Consider the following 21,628-nt stretch of genomic DNA (forward strand, 5'->3'; position numbering starts at 1 on the left):
GATTATCAGATGTAGAAATTAATTAACAGACATTTCGTTTTCTTTTGATGAAAATAAACTTATTATATTCTAATTAAAAATACATAACAGAACAATTACATTTAATTTGCTAAACGTGTATAACGATGGTATCTTATTAACTTTATGGAATATACTTGTATGTTCAGCTCGGAACAGATTTTCTATCTGTAACCATAAATAAAATGTGGAGGAAGATGAAACAGAAGAATTGAGTATACTTTGTAGTGTATACAGTGTGGAAGAGCCAAATGGAATAAATTCGATAAGGAATAAATGAGAGCGTGTTGGGAAAAACACTTGGACACGTCGATTTGTATTTTTAAATGCGCATTTAAAAAAAAAATAATTATATAGGGGTCATGTGACAGTGGCCGATACCAACTTTCATGAATTATTTCTATTTATTATATTATGAATTATGTCTAGAATTTTCTGAAGAATCCAAAAAACTAATAATATACAGGGGGTTGTATTTAAAATAAGAAAGTTGGTATCGGCCACTGTCACATGACACACCCTATATTATTTTTTTTTTAAATACAAATTGACGTGTCCAAGCGTTTTTCCCAACACGCTCTCATTCATTCGTTATCGAATTTATTCCATTTGGCTGTTCCACACTGTATACAGATTTCAAAATAAATGTCATAATGCTGACAAGATTGTTACGGTATACAGGGTGGAAGCCCCCAATTTTTTTTTATTTAAACTTTCAAAGTAAACTATCTTAACCAACACATTTTCAAACTTTTTTGTTGCATCTGTTATGCAATTTAGCAGACCAAAATTTATTTCTGTGACAAAGCAATTAGTTTTTAGTCGCAATTGCAATAAATAACACACATTTGGGACAATCATAATTATAAAACTTAGAGAAAGCTGTTCAATATAAACACTGTCTGAGTTATAATAATTCTAACAAAACAAAAAAGTGATTTTTGTATAATGCTAATAAAAACTCTTTGATGAGTTTTACTAGACTACTTTGACGTTCCATTATGTAAACCTGTTCATTTAACATCTACCATTTTTACATACAGACCACCTTAACTAGTAGAATTTTTTTACCTATTGTTAGCACTGCATCTACATGATTAACTAGTTTGAACATTATTAGATATTTTGTGATGTACTATAATGTAATCATCAAAGTACAGAGAATGTTGCGTAGAAGTAAAAAAAAAATGTTGTTAGCCGAGAAGCTTCCCATAAAATGCCATTAAAGTCATAGTTAACAGCAAACTTGTTACATTTTAGAAGTTTTTTCTCCTGTTCTTTTAAAGATGACTGTTAATCCATTACGTCAGCATTGTAAAGGTAATAGAGATTACAGTACTTAAAAGGCGGTTAAGGTTAGTTTTACAAGCTCATTGTAATCATGTTTTTCATACTCTGTCACAGTCAAATGGCGGCATTATTGGTTTTTTAAGTCGAGATATTCGATTTTCAGTAGTTTAGGACCATTAAGCTTTAAGATAAAAGCAAATTGGATGGTGATTGAATTCATAGTTGTGCTGATGGCATGTGAAATTAATTAAGAAAAGTAATCAATCAGTAGGAAACGTTCGGTTTTTCACGGTTTTAGTTTAATTTTTTTTATGGAAGTATACGCAAAGCAGGTTGGCATGTTTATTAATTTTTTTTTTGATCGAAAACTTTGTCTTTGGCATTTAACAATTTCTGCGAAGACAGAGATTTCAGTTATCTGAGAAAAAGTCGGGACGTTGATAAATGAGCGTTGCTACCCGCCAATGATTATCGTGGGAGGTTCTCGACATCGTTAAAAAATCAATTTAAAATGGTCTACGAGGTCTTCTGAACTGTTAATTGAAGTGTGTAATTAGAATTTGCATACTTTTCCATGATGCATATCAAACTTAATGGGCCTAACTAGCACTATCATCGTGCATGAACTGCCTTTTCTATTTTGCTTAGGTCAATGCGCCTGCATCAGAAAAATCCCTTGCCCTTGTTAATGCCACAATCGAACTAATGACCGAGGTTCGTGGAGATTGAACCTAGTTTCAGAAGACGTATAATCTGCAATTTAAAAATGATACTGGTCTTTGTTTATTGATGTCGATGTTTTGAAATTGTGATTCCGTCTCGGCAAACGCGACTAATAAGCCTGACTGCAAAAAAGAAATAACATGAGTAATTTCCATTGGTATTTCTATCCCGTACATCAGATATTTCGTATTGCAATAACTTACAGTTTTCGCTCGTTCTGCTAATCTGAAACATACATAATGGCGGTGGAAGATTTTTTACTTTTTACTGCCATTGAATTGGTGTGCTCAGTGAAGCACTGAGAAGGACACGAACATAAAACTGTTCTGGATAAAATGCCTATGATAACATTTTATATGAAGTCACAATAACACGTTTCACTTTTACATAAATAAATTCATACCACACCATTGTGTGGAGTTCAGTTACGACTTAATGACGCAACAGTACATTCATCTTTTTGCCTGATGAACTAAATGACACTTTAACAACAGTAATGTACCGTATTACACCGAAAACGAAATAACAAGACGTAGAAATAGCACAGTGGGATAGTGCGTAACAATTAGGAAATTGTGAATGCTACAACGTTCGGTAATAAGTCGATTGCTCTTGAGAAGAAAAATTACTGTTAACTAACATTAACGCTAAATGACAATTCTTTGTTGTGTCTATGACTCTATTCCTTATACCCATTCACACACTTTTATGTTACGTGAGTTGATTTATCAGTTTCTGCTATCTTTAAAAATTGTTCGGCGAAACAAAAAGAATTTTGTTGGGGATGTTTTCAGAATTCACTAACTTAACTGTTGTTTTCGATAAATGAAATGGATAAGGAATCTAAGTATACTTTATTTAAAACTGTGTCACTATAAAAAAGTTGCTATGGTAATAGAAAATTTGGACCTTGACGACATTGACTTTCTAAGTAATATTTTAAGTTCTCAATATTTGAGATTAGCCTAAAATAAAAATATTTTTGTCATAATTTCAGGTTAGGTTCAGTACTTTTTCTTCAAATCTGTTTTTAAGGTTAAGATAGTTAGTACTTCTGAAAATCACCTTCAGAGAATATTCTGTATTTTAAGTCTTTCTTGAAGGTTTTCCTTGGATTTTAAAAGTTGAAAGCAGTGATTACAATGTCTTCTAGTCCACACTTATCAATATTAAAACATGGAAAATGAGAGAGAATAGTTTCCAAAATTAAATTGAAAACTGACTAAGGAGATACCTTATTCTTCTTTCTTACATTATAATCGACACTAGAAATAAGGTGAAACGCATTAGTGCCCCAAAGAAAAATTTTGCAAGTTTCACTCTATCGCATTCCAAGCACTTATTAACCTAATGGTTCTGTAACACTTTCAGCTTCAAAAAATTTTGATTCCAAGTGAATTAAATAATAATTTCCTTAATGTTACGGTAATTAAGTGGTTAAGCGGCTGAAACAAGTCGGACCAAAGCAGACGAAACAATAATTTTGTTATGCATTGAAGATAAAGAATTTTTTTTTAAAGACAAAAAACGCGTTGAAGTGAGTAATTTAAGTTCTACCTGAATGCCAGAATGCAGCTAGTTGTATAATTTCTAGTGTGTAATTAAGATTTTAATTATACCTAAAACAACAAGACTGGTTTTTTGAGTGTCATGTTATAACAATGATTGTGGCGGTGCTGAAAGAGAATTAAAACTAATTTGCAGTGGTCATCATATGAATGAGTGGTAGTCGTAATACAAATGGCAGCTTGTTAAAGAGCTGAAATATAATAAAGTGGAAGCGATGGACATCATCAGTAAGTGTATTATAAAATTCAAACCACTGTTATAATTATTGTAGTTAGTTCACACATTTCCAGTCGCAATTTCATAAATTGCTGCGTTCGCCTTCATGGTGGCACTTTTTGTTATTATGCCATTTTGCCGGAAGGAAAACCGATATAAATTATCACATCCTGCCAACTGATAAATACGTTTTAGGAACCTGCCACTCAACTCGAAGTTTGCACAAATAAAAATAAGTAGGCTATTAGAGTGTCCTTGCATAACTACTTGGAATACGTACGAGAGGTAATTAACACGCGAATAAGTATATTTTTAATTAACAGCTTTAATCCAGTTATTTCGAAGATAGATGGCAATTTGTAGTTACCCAAAGCTTGTTAAAGAACGGCCCCGTTATGAGCCAAAAATTAAATTTTTAGAAGTGCTCATTACCGCTTTACACACTTAACTGCACTTCTAACAAATAATGTAATAACTTATTTACTCGTCTCACTTATTAAACAAATTCTTCAGCGACATCTTAGAAACGCGCAATTTCTCGCGGACTTGAATCTATCATTATGCAAAGCAATTTTTATTTCACTATGACAAAGGTAATACTTATTATTGGAAATCTATAATCACAGCTTACATGCAACCATGTTTTTTTTTTGAAAATTAAATTCTGTAAGCACGAATCTCAGGAATTTTGATAGCGCAAGAAGGTTTGTTGTCCTGAATATTGCTTTTAATATGTTCTTCAAATGTCTAAGCTTCCAGAACCTGCAATGTTTTGTATAGTTTGACTAATTATGATTTTTTTTTCAGGTAAGTCTTCTAATTAGAACTACCGCATTCCTATATTCTGCTTGATTAAAGGAAATGCCAGAGAGTGAGTAAGTTTTATGAAAAAAAGGTTGGGAAAATGTTTGGAAGACGGTTTCCATGATGACGGTACTAGAATATGATTTTGAACGCCCGGTGTATGTTAAATAATTTTCGACAAATCAACATTTCAGGCTTCATTTGACTTGATGTTGCATCTTAACTGAACCAAAAACTAGCGCGATATTTCCTAAATGTTGTGTTACCAAAAACCTTTTAAAACCTGCAAGTGTCAGTAAAAGTTATCTTTACAAAGATTAAATATTTTATCACTTTTCACTGTCAAGTCTAAAAGGTGCTTTTCCAAATTTAAGAAAAGAACGTCATTAAGATTGAAATTAGCTTGAAAGAAATCGTTCACATGTTAGAAATTACTATAAGCATTATAAGTTAACAAGCAAATATGAACCATAAACAATCACTTGTATGAGAAATAATGTATTTCTAATAGAGAATGCCTAGGACCAGATTTTTTGGTTAGAATTAACTGATTTACACTGTTAATAGCCATTTTAACCAAATAATAGTTAACTTAGCTGAGTAACCAAAAACTTGAAACATCTCTGTCCATCAAAAACCAGTCCAAGAAATTCACATTGGACTTTTTAGTCACATACAATTATGTACATGTTACAATAAAAAGACACGGGCATTTTAATGGTTGCTGAGGTTTTTATGTCGCATTTATGTCATTGTAACAACCTTGTTTTCCACAGTACTGACAGTCGTAGTACTCAGATAGGCGGTGTGGAAAACTAAATTTAAATTTATTAAAATCGATGCGGGATGTCAACTTTAAAATATTAGATTTATTGAGTCCGGAGCAGCCAGATAGCTTGGTTGGTTTAACAAGCAATGCATTCCTGTATCGACAGTCGTACTTCCTTGTCTGATTAAGTTAATTGTCAATGTTTATTTGCATTACACACTTGAAGCTTTGGACTTCCTTGAAAATAGACAAGAACTATATTAATGGCACATTAAGCTATAGACTAATTATGGTTATGGTGGCTTTTCTGTGTCTTAAAGTGGCATTAGCATTTTTTTGCTAATTAGCAGCGTTATCTGGCCTATCAAACTTTAATTACTTCCTATTTGTACTGTTTTAACCGTACTTTATCTGAATTAACTGTGGGTTTCAATAGGAACTTATCTTGGTAGCACAACTTGGTATTTTTATAGAAGTATTATCTAAAAAACCAATTACTTATCCTCCACAAAACATTCTCTAGAAGACACAAGAGATAGTAAATGCTTTGTTCCGTCAGACTTCATTAACTAGAATTTAGCTAATTATTGAACGGCCTAAACTTTCGCAGGGTAATAAACAAGTTAAAGGTCACAAGCCAAAGTGCCTATTTACTCAGCAGTCATTATACTAGCAGAGGCTACGTCAGGTTTTCCTTGATCTTGATATTGTCAACACAGGAATTTGGTAAATTCAACTTACGTGTGTGCGAAATGACTCACAATGAACTACTTTTCTTCATTCTAACTTCAGTTGGAAAAATAACTGACATGAAACTAAGGAAACAGGCACGAATACATTATTTAAAAGTTCACTTTTATCTGTGCATTTTCTCAATATAAATCTTTAAGCAATATGGCATTTCCCTGTGAACATTGACTTCCTCGCTTCATTTTGCATGCTAACTTACTTAAAATTCTGCACGAGAATTGTTATTTATAATATTATGCACATAATTGAAATGTTTTGTGTATGACAGTTTAGATTAAAAATATGGCTGTGGGAGAGTTGTGAAAAGTCAGGAAGAAAAACTTAATGATGTAAATTAACTTAAGCAAATTACTCTTATTATTTTTCAAACTACCTAAACATTTTAACGACTCATCTGCGCGAATGCTTTCTTTTGTATATTTATCTTTCCCATGGTAGAGAAACAGTCAGGTACTCAAGCGGGCTGAAATGTGTATTAATAGTAGGAGTTGCAAATTAGATTTTACAGGTCAATTTATAGTTCTTGCAATCAGAATAAAAAAATACATGATGATTTATTTTGTAATGCAATACTGCTCCTTATTAGGAAGTGTGAAGTTGCAACGTTACTACTAATTAAATTATTAACATACCTAAAAATTCTGAACTAACTGCTAAAGGAAACGTGAATTTTAGCAATATAACTCAAATAGGAGTAAACAAAAGCAATTGTCGTGAGAGAATTCACAGCAGAATGGCAGGACATTTTTTGAGTTTTATTTAAATATGACAAATGTAAGGTGAAAATGTTGCAGTAGTTACTCTTTATTTATATATTTCTTATATTCGGTTTAATTTTTTGTTTAGGTTTAGCATTAAACAATCTGCATTTTCAAGTAAAAGTACTAAAGTAAAATCAGAATTCATACTTCAAACTACATTGAGACCATATAAAAATATTCAGGGTTGGCAAGTTTTGGACAGCCTGGTTTAAACCATTGGTTTTAACCCGGTTAAAACTGCCCTGGTCAAATTTGTTTTGGACACTTTAGTGGTCAAAATGGGTCAAAACCAAAGGTTCAAAATTTAAAATATATATATATCAAATTTTTAAGAAATGTTTTACCTCAAAATATACAAATATTTGTATTCAAAATAAAAAAAATATAATTTTAAACAAAAAGAAACATTTAAACAACAAAAAGCCAACAAATTATAAACCTGCCTACTATACCTATACATGCAGTCATTTCCTTCCTACCTTTCAAAATTTTTATCTTGTTTTATTTTTAAATTTAACATTCTATATACAGAAATTAATTTGTTACATTTTTTTACACCTAATTTATTTATTATTTAATTTTTTATTCTAGGAATACATTTTTTATTCTGGTTTTAACCAGTTTTGACCACTGCCCTGGTCAAAATAAAAAAAAGTGGTTATTTGCACATCCCTGGAAATATTAGACAACGTAAAATGGAATATGGAAACTTATATTTCAGCAATTTGAGAGAAGATTATTTACCCTGGGAAAGTTTTTCTGATCAAAATGCACGTTCTTATTCCACATCTAACATAGACAATCATATGTTTAGATGGTTAAGAATGCAGTTTCAAGAGTAAGTGCACTCTTCTACAAGAAGCTTGACTATTCAAGCACTATATTTACCCACATTTAATTTGTTTTGTTTATTATTAAATTGTTTTGATCGCGACATTCCACCCAATTATTTTCGTGTTTAATGAACTTGGTAATTAAAAATCAAACAATCAACGTAATGGGATAGCAGTAAACTGGCAGTACATTATAGAATACAGATATCTATGTGGTTAAAGAGCTAATTGTTCTGTTTGAGTTGTGCTCTTACTTACATAAGTATTATGGGACTTTAATTAGATCGAGTTGGACCATTTCTCGATAGTTTTTAATTACAGGAATCAGCCTGCACCGGTTTGCTTTTATTTGATTTGACATAAAGATGCATGCAGTTTCGTCGCTTATAGTGCTTATACTGTACGTTCGGAGAGTTAATAATCATTAAATTGGTTTGGTCGGCGCTAAATTATTAATGAATGCAGCAATGGCAACCGGCAATTTTAAAGTGATTTAAAAAGGGTGGTTCATTAAAGGCAATTAAAATCATTGCTCGAGTTCGTTCGGAAAAATATGCTAAACAAATGGGTAGTGGCAAGCACTACTAAACTGCAACGTCAAAAGAAGGTGAGAGTGAAAAATGTGGAATTTAAATTTAAACATACCCAAAGCTTTATGTTGAATGTGTTATCGGTAGGTGTGTGCGCCAATTTAAATAACCAACTATATATTACTGTCTGTGCATTTGCATTCAGAAGTAACATCACTCCTGTTTCATATGCATAATTCTTACCCGGTACCAAACCACATTTAAAAGCATACTATTTCAACTTCTAGTAATTAACGACGACTACCAACTTCCTATATGACTTTTTCTTCGTTTATGTTATAATAACGCCAAGGAATTTACAAGTTATGGGATATTTCAGATTAGTCTACATATATGCATCATTCTTCTACTGAACACTGAAGGTTAATTAGCTATGCGAAGGTATCCTTGATTCATATTATCTACATGTTTTATGTTTTCTTCTTCCATACATGTCCTATCAATAAATATTAAATATGTTTTACATAATTTAGTGTACTTTAATCATTATAAGTTAGAGCTTATTTTCTACGATTCTCCTGCATATTTGACATGCCAAGTCTTTGATGGTAACACATTGAGTCTGAACACGTAACATAATACTTCACCAAGTTTTGCAGGGGAAAATGGTCAGGAATTTAGTTAAAAAGATACGAAACGGATTGTACAGCGAATAATTTAGATACAGTCATATAACACATTAGTCTTTTAGTCGATGTTATTCCACGCATGCACATTCTATCATTTGACTTGAATTTTAGGATTTAGTAATCTTCAAAACTGTTAGAAATACGAAAAAATCACAAGAGAGCAAGTTGAATACTATATTTTAGAAAGTATTGGCAAATTAAACGTAGAATCTCATTCTGTAATTGGTTGACAACTTAGAGAATCATCCACATGACACTAGCTACATTTTGGGACACTGTGTATACATTTTGTGGGCACGAATCTAGTGACTGGTATAATCGAAAATCGGACTTAAAGTGTAACATTTTGAGTGGTGTAAGCACCCTGTAAGTTAAAAAATAACTGAGATATTTAATTTTGAACATTCTGAACTCAATTTGTCAAAAACTGGTCAAAATACTCAGAAAATTGTTTTGTGGCATAACTCCTAAACGGTAAGAGATACGAAAAAAATACAATAGGGCAAAATTAAAGCAAATTAAGTGTTCAATACGGCACTGTCACTTTATGAGAGTTTTGAGGTCGTTAAAGACTGTTTAAAGGTTGGTTAAGAACATGGTCCTAGTTTTTGGGACATCCTGTATATATTTTGGCAAAACGAATCCTCTGAATGGTATAATCAGGAAAACGACCTTTGGAGCTACATTTTGAGCGGTCTAAGCACTCTGTAAATTAAAAAATTACTGAGATATTTCATTTTGAAAATTCTGAAATTAATTTGTCAAAAATTGGTCAAAATACTGAGAAATTTGTTTTGTGGCATAACTCCTAAACGGTAACAGATACGAAAAAAATGCAAGAGGGCAAAATTAAAGCAAATTAAGTATTCAATATGGCACTGTAGCTTCATGAGAGTTTTGAGCTCGTTAAAGACTGTTTAAAGGTTGGTTAAGAACATGGTCCTAGTTTTTGGGACATCCTGTATATATTTTGGCAAAACGAATCCTCTGAATGGTATAATCAGGAAAATGACCTTTGGAGCTACATTTTGAGTGGTCTAAGCACTTTGTAAATTAATAAACTACTGAGATATTTCATTTTAAAAATTCTGAACTCAATTTGGCAAAAATTGGTCAAAATACTGAGAAATTTGTTTTGTGGCATAACTCCTAAACGGTAAGAGATTCGAAAAAATTGCAAGAGGACGAAATTAAAGCAATTTAAGAGCTAAATGTGGCACTGTAACTTCATGAGAGTTTTGAGCTCGTTAAAGGTCAGTTAAGAACATGGCACTAGATTTTGGGACACTCTGTATGAGTTTTAATGGAACGAATCCAGTGACTGCCTAGAGATGAAATTATTAGTCAGTCAATGCAAAAAAATTAATTATTACCTTACTTAAAAGGTGACATAGGTTTTAAATTAATATTTGTTCCTGAAGCTTTATGTATACAAAACCATCACGAACCAAAGCAAGTTCTTTATTTAAAAATAAACACATTTTACTTAGTGCTTTTGCTATGTCAAGTTATATTAAACTTCATTAGTCTCATCAGAATAGACCAAAGTAGGCTTATCATACTTGTTTACTGATTGTGACTACTATTATTTTTAAATAAAAAGCTCTCTAATGGTTTTAATTAATTGAAAATCGTAGCAGGAGAAATACTCCCGCTTGCGTTTAGACTTATGGAGGTCTTAATAAATTACTGAGTAGGCACGATTAATCATATCATCATTCTTATTATCAGCACTCAGGTAGGTCTAGTTGGCTTTTAATAGGTAATCATAGAATTCTGAAAGATCTACATGTTCAAAGTATTTCAATTATCTCTCTAGTACCATATCGAAACGTTTTTTGCACCTCCAACCATAATTAGGTTTACTACTAAAATGATTTTTTAAACCAGTTTTTCTATTGCAACCAATAGTATAAACGTTCCCATAGCCTAGAAATGTAAAATATTCTAATCACATTTAATTGACATGTATGTGGAATAATTTTAGCAAATTACACTCTGGAAACAATTACGTAACTCATCAAACCGTACGCGACCAATAGGGTGGTTTTTTATGCATTTAAATGGCACTATATAAAATGATATAGGAAGGATAAAAAAAACTGAAGATAAACGTAAGACGGTTAAGTTGAAACTAGCTGGCTCATCGTCAGCCGACCTTGCCCAACCGGTGTTTGCACACCGTGAATAATTTGTTTTCAATTTAAAAAAAACAAGAAATTTTAATGAGGACGGAAGAGGAGTGCATTTAAAATAAGTATATTGGAACCAGTAATAGCAAACCAATGCGGTTTGATTTGGTAGAAATTTGGATCGTCGCACCTGCTCGAAATTGTTTTGAGCATTAAAATAATGAAAAACCACAAACGGCAAAACAAATTAGAGTACAGTTACTTATGCCTTATGGTAAAAAAATCCCAATCACTTTGGAACACCACTGAAGATTTTTGGACAACCATGCATGGTTACCGTAGTGAGTAACAATTTTGTTAACTGTGTTCTGTGAATGATATTTTGACAAAATTAGTTTTTTTTACCGTAAGCCTTGAATTTCTCAATTTGATTCAATTCTAATCTTATTATAGGCAAACAATTCAAACTCACGCCAAACGTCCTGCACTACTCTAATTTAAATCTCATTAGGAACAGAACATTGATTTATCTGACCTGACGGACGAAGATAACCGTGGTTTATTTGATTTGGACTGGTAGAAAAATTTAAATCTAATCTAAAGCGAAACCAACCATGTTTTTCTTTCGGATTAATACTCAACTATTTACAGTTGGCATCATACAAGTTCCGCGAGCGATTTTTCTAGTTTTGCATGCAAAATAAACAAGAGGTTCTTCGCTTGAAAGCCCGCAACCTGCATCTTTTTTTATATTCCAACTTTAATATCTCTGAAAGTGAGTTAAGACCTCTGCATGACACAGAATCTCGATGCAGGATGTAATATTCGTCGATTTCCATAGCAAATGCTGTTGTAAATACAACAAATCGACAGAATCATTAATGACGGCCATTAGGATCTACATAAACAATTTTTCGGTCTAGTTCACTTATTGCTTCTCTGAACACGTGACAACTGGAAGATTTTTAACGGAAAACAGTAGGAAAGAGTAGCTTTACAATAAAGAATCATGTAGTTTTTTTCTTGTGATTAAATGTGTGTTACACCGTAGTCTAATTATTTAAAACTTGAGTTGTAAAGCATTGTTGTTTGGCTTCAAGTGTTATTACGCAATTTGTTTTTCAATCTTCAACAAAGTCATCATTCTCTGTTTTTCTTAATTAAGTGTTTTGTATAGTACTGTATACTCAATATTTTACCCAATCATCACCTTGTGAGGTTTTCATGAAGACTGTGAAAGAATAATGAGAGGCAATTTCAGCGAACATTTATTATTCTAAAAAAGATTCGTACACGATATTTGTAGACTTGTTCGTTTCCTAGGTTTTGTAACTTCCACCTACGTTTACATTTTCCAAGCCAAACAAATCGAAACAAAATCTTACTCTTTTAACAACTGTTTAGATTTATTACTTTAAAATATACAAGGGATCTCGTGACTTGTTAGACAGCCTAAGATTTATTTTGGCCAATTTTAATTCAAAAATGTTTTATTTAAACTTGTTCAACATTAATCAGGTTACGTAATTGTTAGAGTTGTATTATTCTTGGCTAAACTAGTAGCTTTACATATCCCCATTTTTCTTCACCAGAATTGTTAATTTGTTTTATTAGGGACATCGACAGTCAAGTAGATCAGAAACCTCACTTTTATTCTCTTAAAATAATTTGTTGTGTTGTTATAGTCTATTGGTTGCTTTATATATAAAGAAGAAAATTTAATCTGCTAATCAAATTAGTTAATAAAATAATAAGAAAGTCTAATAAAACCACAAGCTGTGTTTTTAAATTCTCAGGGTCTTTAAAAGAAATTCTTCTTTCTTTCAGTTTTCCTTCATAAAACTTGTCAATTTTATAAATTACCACTCCCAATAAAAATAAATACGGAACTCATTTCATGATAGACGTCTTGCAGAGCATGAAGCTACATTTTTTTCTACGTCATTTTACGACCAAAAGGAATTTGATTTGACTGTAATTGGGCAATAAAAGGAAGTCCTCGTATGTTTCCCTTGATAATTGACTTGTGCTGCAAAGAGTCATTTCTCTAATCATTAAATCTGACTCATGGCTACGAGTGTTTTTATCGTTATGGATCGGAAGCCGCTCTGTTCTTTTTGCAAAACTTTTATAGTCCTGTAAGATTCGATTTCATCATTGTTCTTACCGTTGCCAAGATATCAGGATGCACTTGAATCGTTGAACTAGGTTATGACAGGAACGTGTTATTATCTGCTTGTGTTTAATAATTAAGCAAAAGAGATGCGAGAAGGATAAGCGCATTATAATTAATAAATCTGAAAAGTGACGTGTTGAAAGTACCTCTCTCATTACTTATCTCAAAACATTTATGCAAAAATGGTTGCATTAGAAAGTCAGTACTTTTATTTTTTTCCTTATGATAAATATATGTAGATCTGCATTAAAAATATATTTATGCATGTTTGTGCAATTTAGGTTAATCACCGTGAACCAGTTAAGTCACAAGTAATAATTGTGTGTATGTCTTGTAAAATAAAATCCATCTCAACTTCCAAGTTTTTTTCTTGATGACTACTTACATGTAATAGGTACATCAATCTTGTAGTAGACTTTATGATTTTGCACTTTGTAGCGTTGCACATTTTATTGTTGCGCTTCATTAACAGTAACTTACCATCTATAAATGGTCCTAATTTACTCAAAATTGCTATTCCTCCAAGTAATTAATCTTCATCTAGTGGGTAAATAAGGATTTCTCTTAACTAGCTTCACATACAATGTATCTAATGAACTCAGCTATCTATTCTGTCCATATCAAGACCCTTTGTAAAGTAATCTTCTTCACTATTACTGTTACTATCGCAACGACGTACAAGGTTGCTCTTCTACACTTTATCATCCCAGACCGGTCCTCAGTTTCGAATCTTAATTTACCATCCACCATTATAAAGCAACTTTGCAATATTTATAGCTCCACTATACGGGAATTGATATAAAAAATTATAAATCTAGCTGGTTGTTCAGAAATTCACAATGTGTGAACAATGCTAAATATTATATTTTAGTAACGTATTTTGTGTTCTTGGTACTATTAATTACTTTCTAAGTAGCTGTCTTAATAACCTTCCATTCAGCTGAGTTAATTCTTACGATTTAGATTTCATTCTAACCGATCCAACGATTTTAAAACACATTTTACCGAATTTTTTTCTTATTTTGTCATTTTGTATGAAAGAATAATATAATTGCATTACCTGCATATTCCAAATTAAACAATATATTATGCTTGTACTGATTAAAAAAGTTCCCGCGCTATGCGAGTGTTGAAATCTCTGTAATCTCTCACAAAGTAATTAAACTAGCATCTTGTATTATTAATAGACGATGTTTGTACGTTAAAAATAAAATTGTTAGATATTCTCTTTAGTATTTGTGCTCTACGAAATATTTTTCATTTTTTAAATTTTTATCTGAGATCACTTACTTTCTTATGTACCGCTTTTGAAGACATGTTTTTTCAAAGGTGTGGTAGCTTCAACACCGATTAAGTTGCAAATGGGGGTTGAGAATATCTTGATCACTACTACGAATAAGTAATTTATCTCATATGAAAACATGATGCTTATCTTTTTCTTTATCTCTCGATTAATCCTCTTAGAAAGGTTGTTCTTTTGCAATATTTTTAATTTTTTTAGTCTAATTTCTAATTAAAGCTGCTGCACTTCATGATGCTGATTTTATGTGTGTGTGCTGGAGTTTTTGTGTATATTATCAAAAATCCCAAGCTGCTGCAGCGATGCAATTAAGTAACTCCCGGGGGGTAAATTAACAGCCAGTTTGAATGAATCCCAAAAAAGTAAATAAATTTGTTGATGGCTATAGTCTTCACACATAAAGTAGGTCTCGAATGCGTGTAGAGAAATTGCAACGCTTACAGTTAATTTATAGAAAGGTATCCCCATTTAAACTACCAAATCGTTAATAGGATTCCCAGATCGTGACGTTACGTGCCCTTTGCGACCCGAGCTTTGAAAAATACCGGCCAGATTTTAATCAAACGCGAAAAATATGAAAATGACTCCTCGACCAATTAGTGGTGATACATTATGCATACGGGTGTTGCGTTTATTAAAATACTGGGCTCTGGACATGCTTGTAGCAACCGTTAATTAGGTAGGTAAAATAATCACCTTGCTGACAAAGAAATTGATTTTTCATCGGCAAGTACAGTTACGAATTTGCCGATTCTAATAGCGCAAATTGAACTGTAATCAAATTATCGGGTACTGAATAGTACCTCTGCTGGTACCAAGTGTCTCACAAACGTATTAATTTCAATAGTACGCACTCTCAGACGTGGGAAATAACGGTTTTAGGTTTCAAGTAAATTTTCTGCATCCTTTGCATTTTTGTACGTTTAATTTTTAATTTAGTTTTGACCACTTATATTTCAAATCTCTTAATCTTATTATGTTGAATAGAAGAAAATGCAAAGTATAAATTATGCATATTGACGAAATAAGAAGATAACTGAAATATATATTTTTTAGGGTTTCAAGTTTGATTTATATTATTTTCAGTCAAGTGACATACTCATCTGAGAACTACGTTTATGTTTTGTCATTGTCAATTCAAATGTATTTTTCATATTTTTTGCTTTTTTTCTCTATTTCCAATTCTCAGCAACTTTTAGAATTTATGCCAATAAACTAATATTTACCATTCGTATGTTGATTGCATTAGGTCGGTTAAATTTTTGCGGACTGAAATGGATACAGAAGGGCGTGGTGCCTTTAGGGCGTTATAATCATATTAAAACGAAAAGTGTCTATTTCATTTCATACATCTTATGGTTAGATGTTTTTATGTAAGCCTGGAGCAATTCGTTTATCTAAGTAACAAGGTATTCTTAACATGTTCTGATATTTTATGACTTATTGAAACGTAGGTAATATACTTTTTGCGTTTGAAATAAGAATCGGTACTAATTGGAATTGTTAAGTTAATACAATTTTTAACTTTGTTTTTCTAAGCTGACATTGACAAAAGTGAAATGCAAATAAAACTGCATGAAGATCATTGTTTATTCCAATATTGACAGACTTGTTCATTTCAATGGAGTGAACTGACATGACAAACATATAATTAAGAAGTACATTTCCGGAAGTCGTCGCAGCATTTAAACGGGCGTTTAACACCGATAAACTATTCAGGTTCATATAATTTAACACCTTTAAAGTCATAAATTTCGGTCGTAATTAATGGTATACCCCCAAAGGTGCTAGCTGTCTGACTTCAAAAGCTTGATTGTTGCGAGACTGTTAGATAAAGATGGCCGTGGCCATTGAAACATTATCACTCCATCTTGTCTGGTAAATTTAATTTCCAGTTTGTAAATTCCCAACGAAAAATAAAATATGCATAACTAATTTCAATTAATAAACAGCGATTGATTGAAGTCGCTTTAAATAGCGCGAAGATAGTGGGAACCTTTTCCAGCGTGAACAGATTTTTTATTGATGCTCCAAGCAGAAAATCAAAACTCATCAAAATAGGATTTTTCGCAGTTTAACGAGTAATTTCAGACTCAGAGCAAAAACTGTTCTGATTTGTTTCCAGTTAGTAACTGGTTGCTCTTCAGTTCCAATCCAAATGTTTTCTAATCTTGCAATCGTATGAAAGTATGGACGATAATTTAAATGAATGAACAGAACGCTCCAAATCCGCAAATAATTATTGTTCTAATATGCTAATTTCAGTTCATCTAAAGCTGAGATTAAGAGTGATTTTATTAGCTTTACAACCAATTATCTAATTAAATTCTGAAAAACTTACCTGACTGATATTGGAGGAGATCTTAATTTGAGGTTTTTCCCTCTTAATGCTAGAACTGAGGTAAAATTCGTGGCTATTCGGGTTCTCTCTAGGTTCCCCCGTGGTTGCGACAAAATCAGGGGTGGTTGTGTCCAGAACAGTACTGGCTGTACTGTAGTCTGGTATGGTACTAGTCACAGAGGCTGTACTCGTAATAGAAGTCAAATTTTTCCCCACAGTTGAGGAATCAGTTGGTAAAGTAGTATAAACGGTGGTACTAGTGGTAACAAGGGTGGTCGACGGAGTTTTAGGGCTTTGCGTTGTGTAAAGAGTGGTGTGAATTTTAGTGCTAGTTGGAATAGGAGTTGTAACCACGGGGGTTGAAGTTACCACTCGTTCTGCGGAACTCTTTCCTTGCCTCAAGATTTTAGCCAGAAAATTATGGGAATAGTCCCAAAAATTCGTTTGACAGTCAATTTGCACCACGCACAGTAAACTAACAAAAACTAAAACGCGCATTTTTCTTGCAAATTTAAATTAAGAAGTTTGGAAAAAATCGCGAACCCGTATTTTGTCACGTTCAAGTGTAATTCTTCGCGTGCGTCCTTGACTACTGAAGCCGGTGGTACTATCGAAGGCTGAAGAAGGTCTGTGTCGTAGAAAAAGCTTTATGCACTATGTAAGCTAAGTCCGCAAGCGCCTGCCGAAGAGCTTAGCTAACCCACTTCCTATTCAATGGTACCGTACTCGGAACCACCAATCACACGCATCCGGCAGTTTGCTCTCCCAAATTCAGCACATATTTTGGCACTCATTTGCATTTTTACTGTCGTTTTCAGTTTGAACAGGTTTTTGCATCATATGAGATTCATGACTTAATTTTGCATGGGTTCCAACCTGAGCTATAAATTAGTCATATGATGGTGCCAGTAAAGTTAATCATTGTCAATGAACCTGGACATTCTAGTTTTATATTATCAATCATTTGTGACTGCAACATGTCTTTTCAATTTCCATTCCTGTTTAACTTTACTTGTATATACTATTTTTCCTTCAGAATAATCGTGTTTTGCTTTAGTTTTCTCTTATGACAAGAAAATGGAAATAGTCATGTTTATTGTATGTGTTACGTAGTATTTTGTTGATTTCTTAAACTGTAATCATCATAAATGTATTAGTGGAAATCGTGACAAATCACAAAATAATTCAGTGTGTTCCTAATTAACTTTCGCAATGAAAAAACTTTATGAAAAACATTGGATACAGGGTGTGCAAAAAAACACTGCACTAGATGATAAAGCACAAAAAAAGCAAAAATCCGTATTTGAATTTTTTTAAGTTTTAATTTTTAAAAAGTAGGTATGTAAGCAAGGAAATTGCCCTTCAAATTATCTGCTTCTCTTTTAGTTACCTTTCTAAATCAAATTGTGTAATTTAATAACTAATTATCAGTTTAATATTGTCAATTTTTGATCGTATTATAACACTCCTCTAAACTAAAACCTAAAGGCTAACTCATTCTCTACAGACTAAATAAAGTCAGTTGATTAGGCAAAGCGTTCATTAACGGTGCTTTTTCAACGTTTTAGTTTTCAGTTCAGCGTTTTAAAGACCTACTCGCAAACTTTACAGTTGATAAGGTATGTCGTAACCTAATTCAGATGTGTCAAAGTTTAGGTCTATTTCTGCTCAACTCTCTATTTGATTTTCCGATGAAAAAAAATACAGGGTTATAAAAAGGCACTATCCTATTACCCTTTGAGAGAGAATTAACTTAAAGTCTGACTTAAATTTTAACTGAAATTACATTTTACTACAACCAACAAGTCTTAATTTTTACAATGACATCATTAAAAAACCTCTTCCAATCATGTGAACATAATAACTGAGTTAATGTTTAAAACAAGAATACAACATAGCAGAATTCATCAATAGACTGAAACTGCTTCTTTACACCTTCGATGAGGTTATATGAAATGTATTAATAATTACGTCGCTGTTAATTAACAATTATTTTAATTGATAGTTGGTAGTAATACCTGAAACTGCAGTCTTGGCAGTAATAATATTTTCAATCAAGACCTGATTGCCCAGTTGACTCTTAGCCGGTATTAAGTAGCTTAAAAAAACTTAAATCATTTTCGGATTGGAATTTATGTGAAGCACAATTAACTGTTGATGTTTGCCATATATGTACACAAGTGGTCTTGATAATTTTTCAGATATTTTCGCTTACAATATGGTTTACACTAAATACGAGCTCTAATAGCTGAATGTTTACATTCCCCAGTTTCGATTAATTATACTAGATTGAATCACAATTGAAGTTAATTTTTCCACTGCATTTTGTTCCCATCATATTACTACTAATCCTTTTTGAATAGTATAAGATCCAGTGGTTGTTTATCTTGGAAATTGCCGTACTTTTATCGGGCCTGATAAACATACTGAGAACGAGGTTTTATTAATAGTTTTAATTTGCCACATTCTAAAGGGTATTTTAATGTGTTCTTTCATTAAAAGCTTCTCTTATTTATTGCTGAGTTAAACCGCATTTTTTAGACGTTTTCTCAATATAAAGTAATTGATATGGGAGCTCAGTCTTAATTAACATGCGTTCTACTACCTTTCACAGGTCATAAAATTAAAAGGCTTGCATCCGAATTTTGTGCCGCTTTCCTTATTGTCAATATTAGTTCTTGAAGATATTTTTAGCGAAATGTCACCACACATGGCAAATTTGCATCCAATAGTCATATTTAACTTTGAGCCTACAGAAGAGCTATAATTATTATAAGTTACGCGTTATGATAAGAAAGGCACTTGTAGCATTGTTCGTTGTGCTTATATTATAACTCTTAATTAATGTGGGAAATAACTGTTTATAAATTATCTCTCCCGATATATATCTTCATTGAATTTTTGCTCCCCGTTTAGATAAATGTCTTCTTCGTCCTGAATTATACCTAAAACTATAAATAACAGTTTATCGGCTTCACTTTTACTCTAATTCCGGTAATTTAAATGTCAGTAGTTACGTAGTTAGGCACCTATGTAAATGGCCACTGTGCTCATATTTGGACTAGAAATCTACTCTCTACACCGTTGCTAAAAAAATTAGGTTTTTCATGTTAAACCATAATTTGCTGATTATGATGACCGTACTATTTGCGTTTCGCACATGACAGTAAATCGTTTTTCCGTCTAAGTCTGACTTAAATTATTTCAAGCACCATATGCTGGACGGTCACTATAAAGGCTGAATTTAAGTTATGCACGTCAAAAAGCTTACTGCTTACTCACACGCACTAATCTGTGCATCCTGTAAGAAAATGTTTTACATGGAGGATGCTGATTATTGGGAATGCGTGATGAGGATGAATGATGTAGAAACTGCTATTAAAACAGACTTTGTACCATTTTATTGCCAAAACCAGGATGACATTGTTTTGATATATAACGGAAGTTCGGTATTAAGCACTGAGTTTCTTTGATTTTATAGCCAATAAAAATAGTCCAATTAGTGGCAAGCATTATCCATTCCCATTTTGTCACAATTAGAACATTGATACAAATGTTGGCAACTTGAAACTGATTTTGATACTGTAGAAATTAGTTTTACAAACTTTTAACATAAAAATTAACAAAATAACGGTCATCAACAATAAATTGTCATCTTAAATGCTTAAAGTAACACAGTTTTTAAATTCTGGTACTGTTATTTCAGCACATATTGTATTTAGGTTCTCTAAAATTTCCGTTAAAAAAAAAATCGACGTTCTATAGCAATATTCTTAAATCCAGGACAATGTAAATATTAAAGAGGTTAATATTTTTACGGTAAAATACGTTTCATATAGAGAATGGTCCTAGATAATCGATTTTTTTGTGCTTTTTTTTAATAATCGACCGTTTTCAATCAAAATCTAAATTCGATATTTATTTTCTAGAATCAACAGAGAGCCATCAAATTGCAGCGTAAAACAATGGTTTAATCTAGCGTTGCCTCTCAAAAACACCTGGTAAATCCAGTTAGTCGTAATAGTCGTGCACTAGAAACGTATGTACGCACAGTCATTGACATATTTTTAAAACCATTTTTCTTGCTGTGATCTTTCGTATGGTTGTGCTTTGTTTGCTTTTTTGTTCGTTAATCATGAGGTTAATAAATTACCGGAATGAGTAGAGATTAAAGCAAATTTTAAATAAAAAGCTTTTTGGGCAAGCAATTACGTTTTTACTGGGCAGTATAATGACTTTATACCGGGTTCTTGTACAGTATACATGCGAATATATGAAGGCAAAAAAATTAGGTGAAATGTCATTTCGAAGATTGGTTTTAATGCCTGGTACTTAGTGGTAAAGAATGTGGTTCAGTTAACTAGACCATCAGTTATTTTGTTCATTTTGGACTTTCCGCATTAATGCAAATAACTGCATGATCTAGTCCGTAATATTCGTTTTCTAACTTTCTCATAACCATCAGCAGAGAAGAACCCCATTGAACTGATATGATTTAAGACCTGATTTTGGTTTCGTTTCATTTTGCGCTAACATACTTCTCCAGGCTGTTGATATTACGTTCGCTAATTTTTAACCATTAATTCAATAACCTACTTTTCCCTAAAATCGTTGTTTACCTATTAGTCTTTACTTTCATTTCTGGGAGAGTTTTTAAGTCAACATTAAGGGTGAAGGTACATATCACAGTATCCTTATAATGTACTACTTTGCGGACACGCTTCGTA

At 32.3% G+C, this 21,628-nt stretch overlaps 2 protein-coding genes across 3 annotated transcripts in view; one reads left to right on the forward strand and one right to left on the reverse strand.

The window, feature by feature from the left end:
- Positions 1-17,536, reverse strand: part of dsx-c73A (doublesex cognate 73A) — a 30,516-nt gene extending 12,980 nt beyond the window's left edge. The window contains exon 1 of the mRNA XM_081994390.1: positions 16,902-17,536. Coding sequence (XP_081850516.1) covers positions 16,902-17,399 — 498 coding nt within the window. The 5' untranslated portion in view covers positions 17,400-17,536. The remainder of the gene's footprint in view (positions 1-16,901) is intronic.
- LOC145739062 (elongation factor-like GTPase 1) overlaps positions 1-21,628 on the forward strand; it is a 62,423-nt gene that overhangs the window by 18,059 nt on the left and 22,736 nt on the right. The window lies entirely within an intron of this gene.

Source organism: Ips typographus, linkage group LG16 (assembly GCF_016097725.1).
Source record: "Ips typographus isolate SLU linkage group LG16, UJ_Ityp_2.0, whole genome shotgun sequence".
Classification (NCBI taxonomy): Eukaryota; Metazoa; Arthropoda; class Insecta; order Coleoptera; family Curculionidae; genus Ips; species Ips typographus.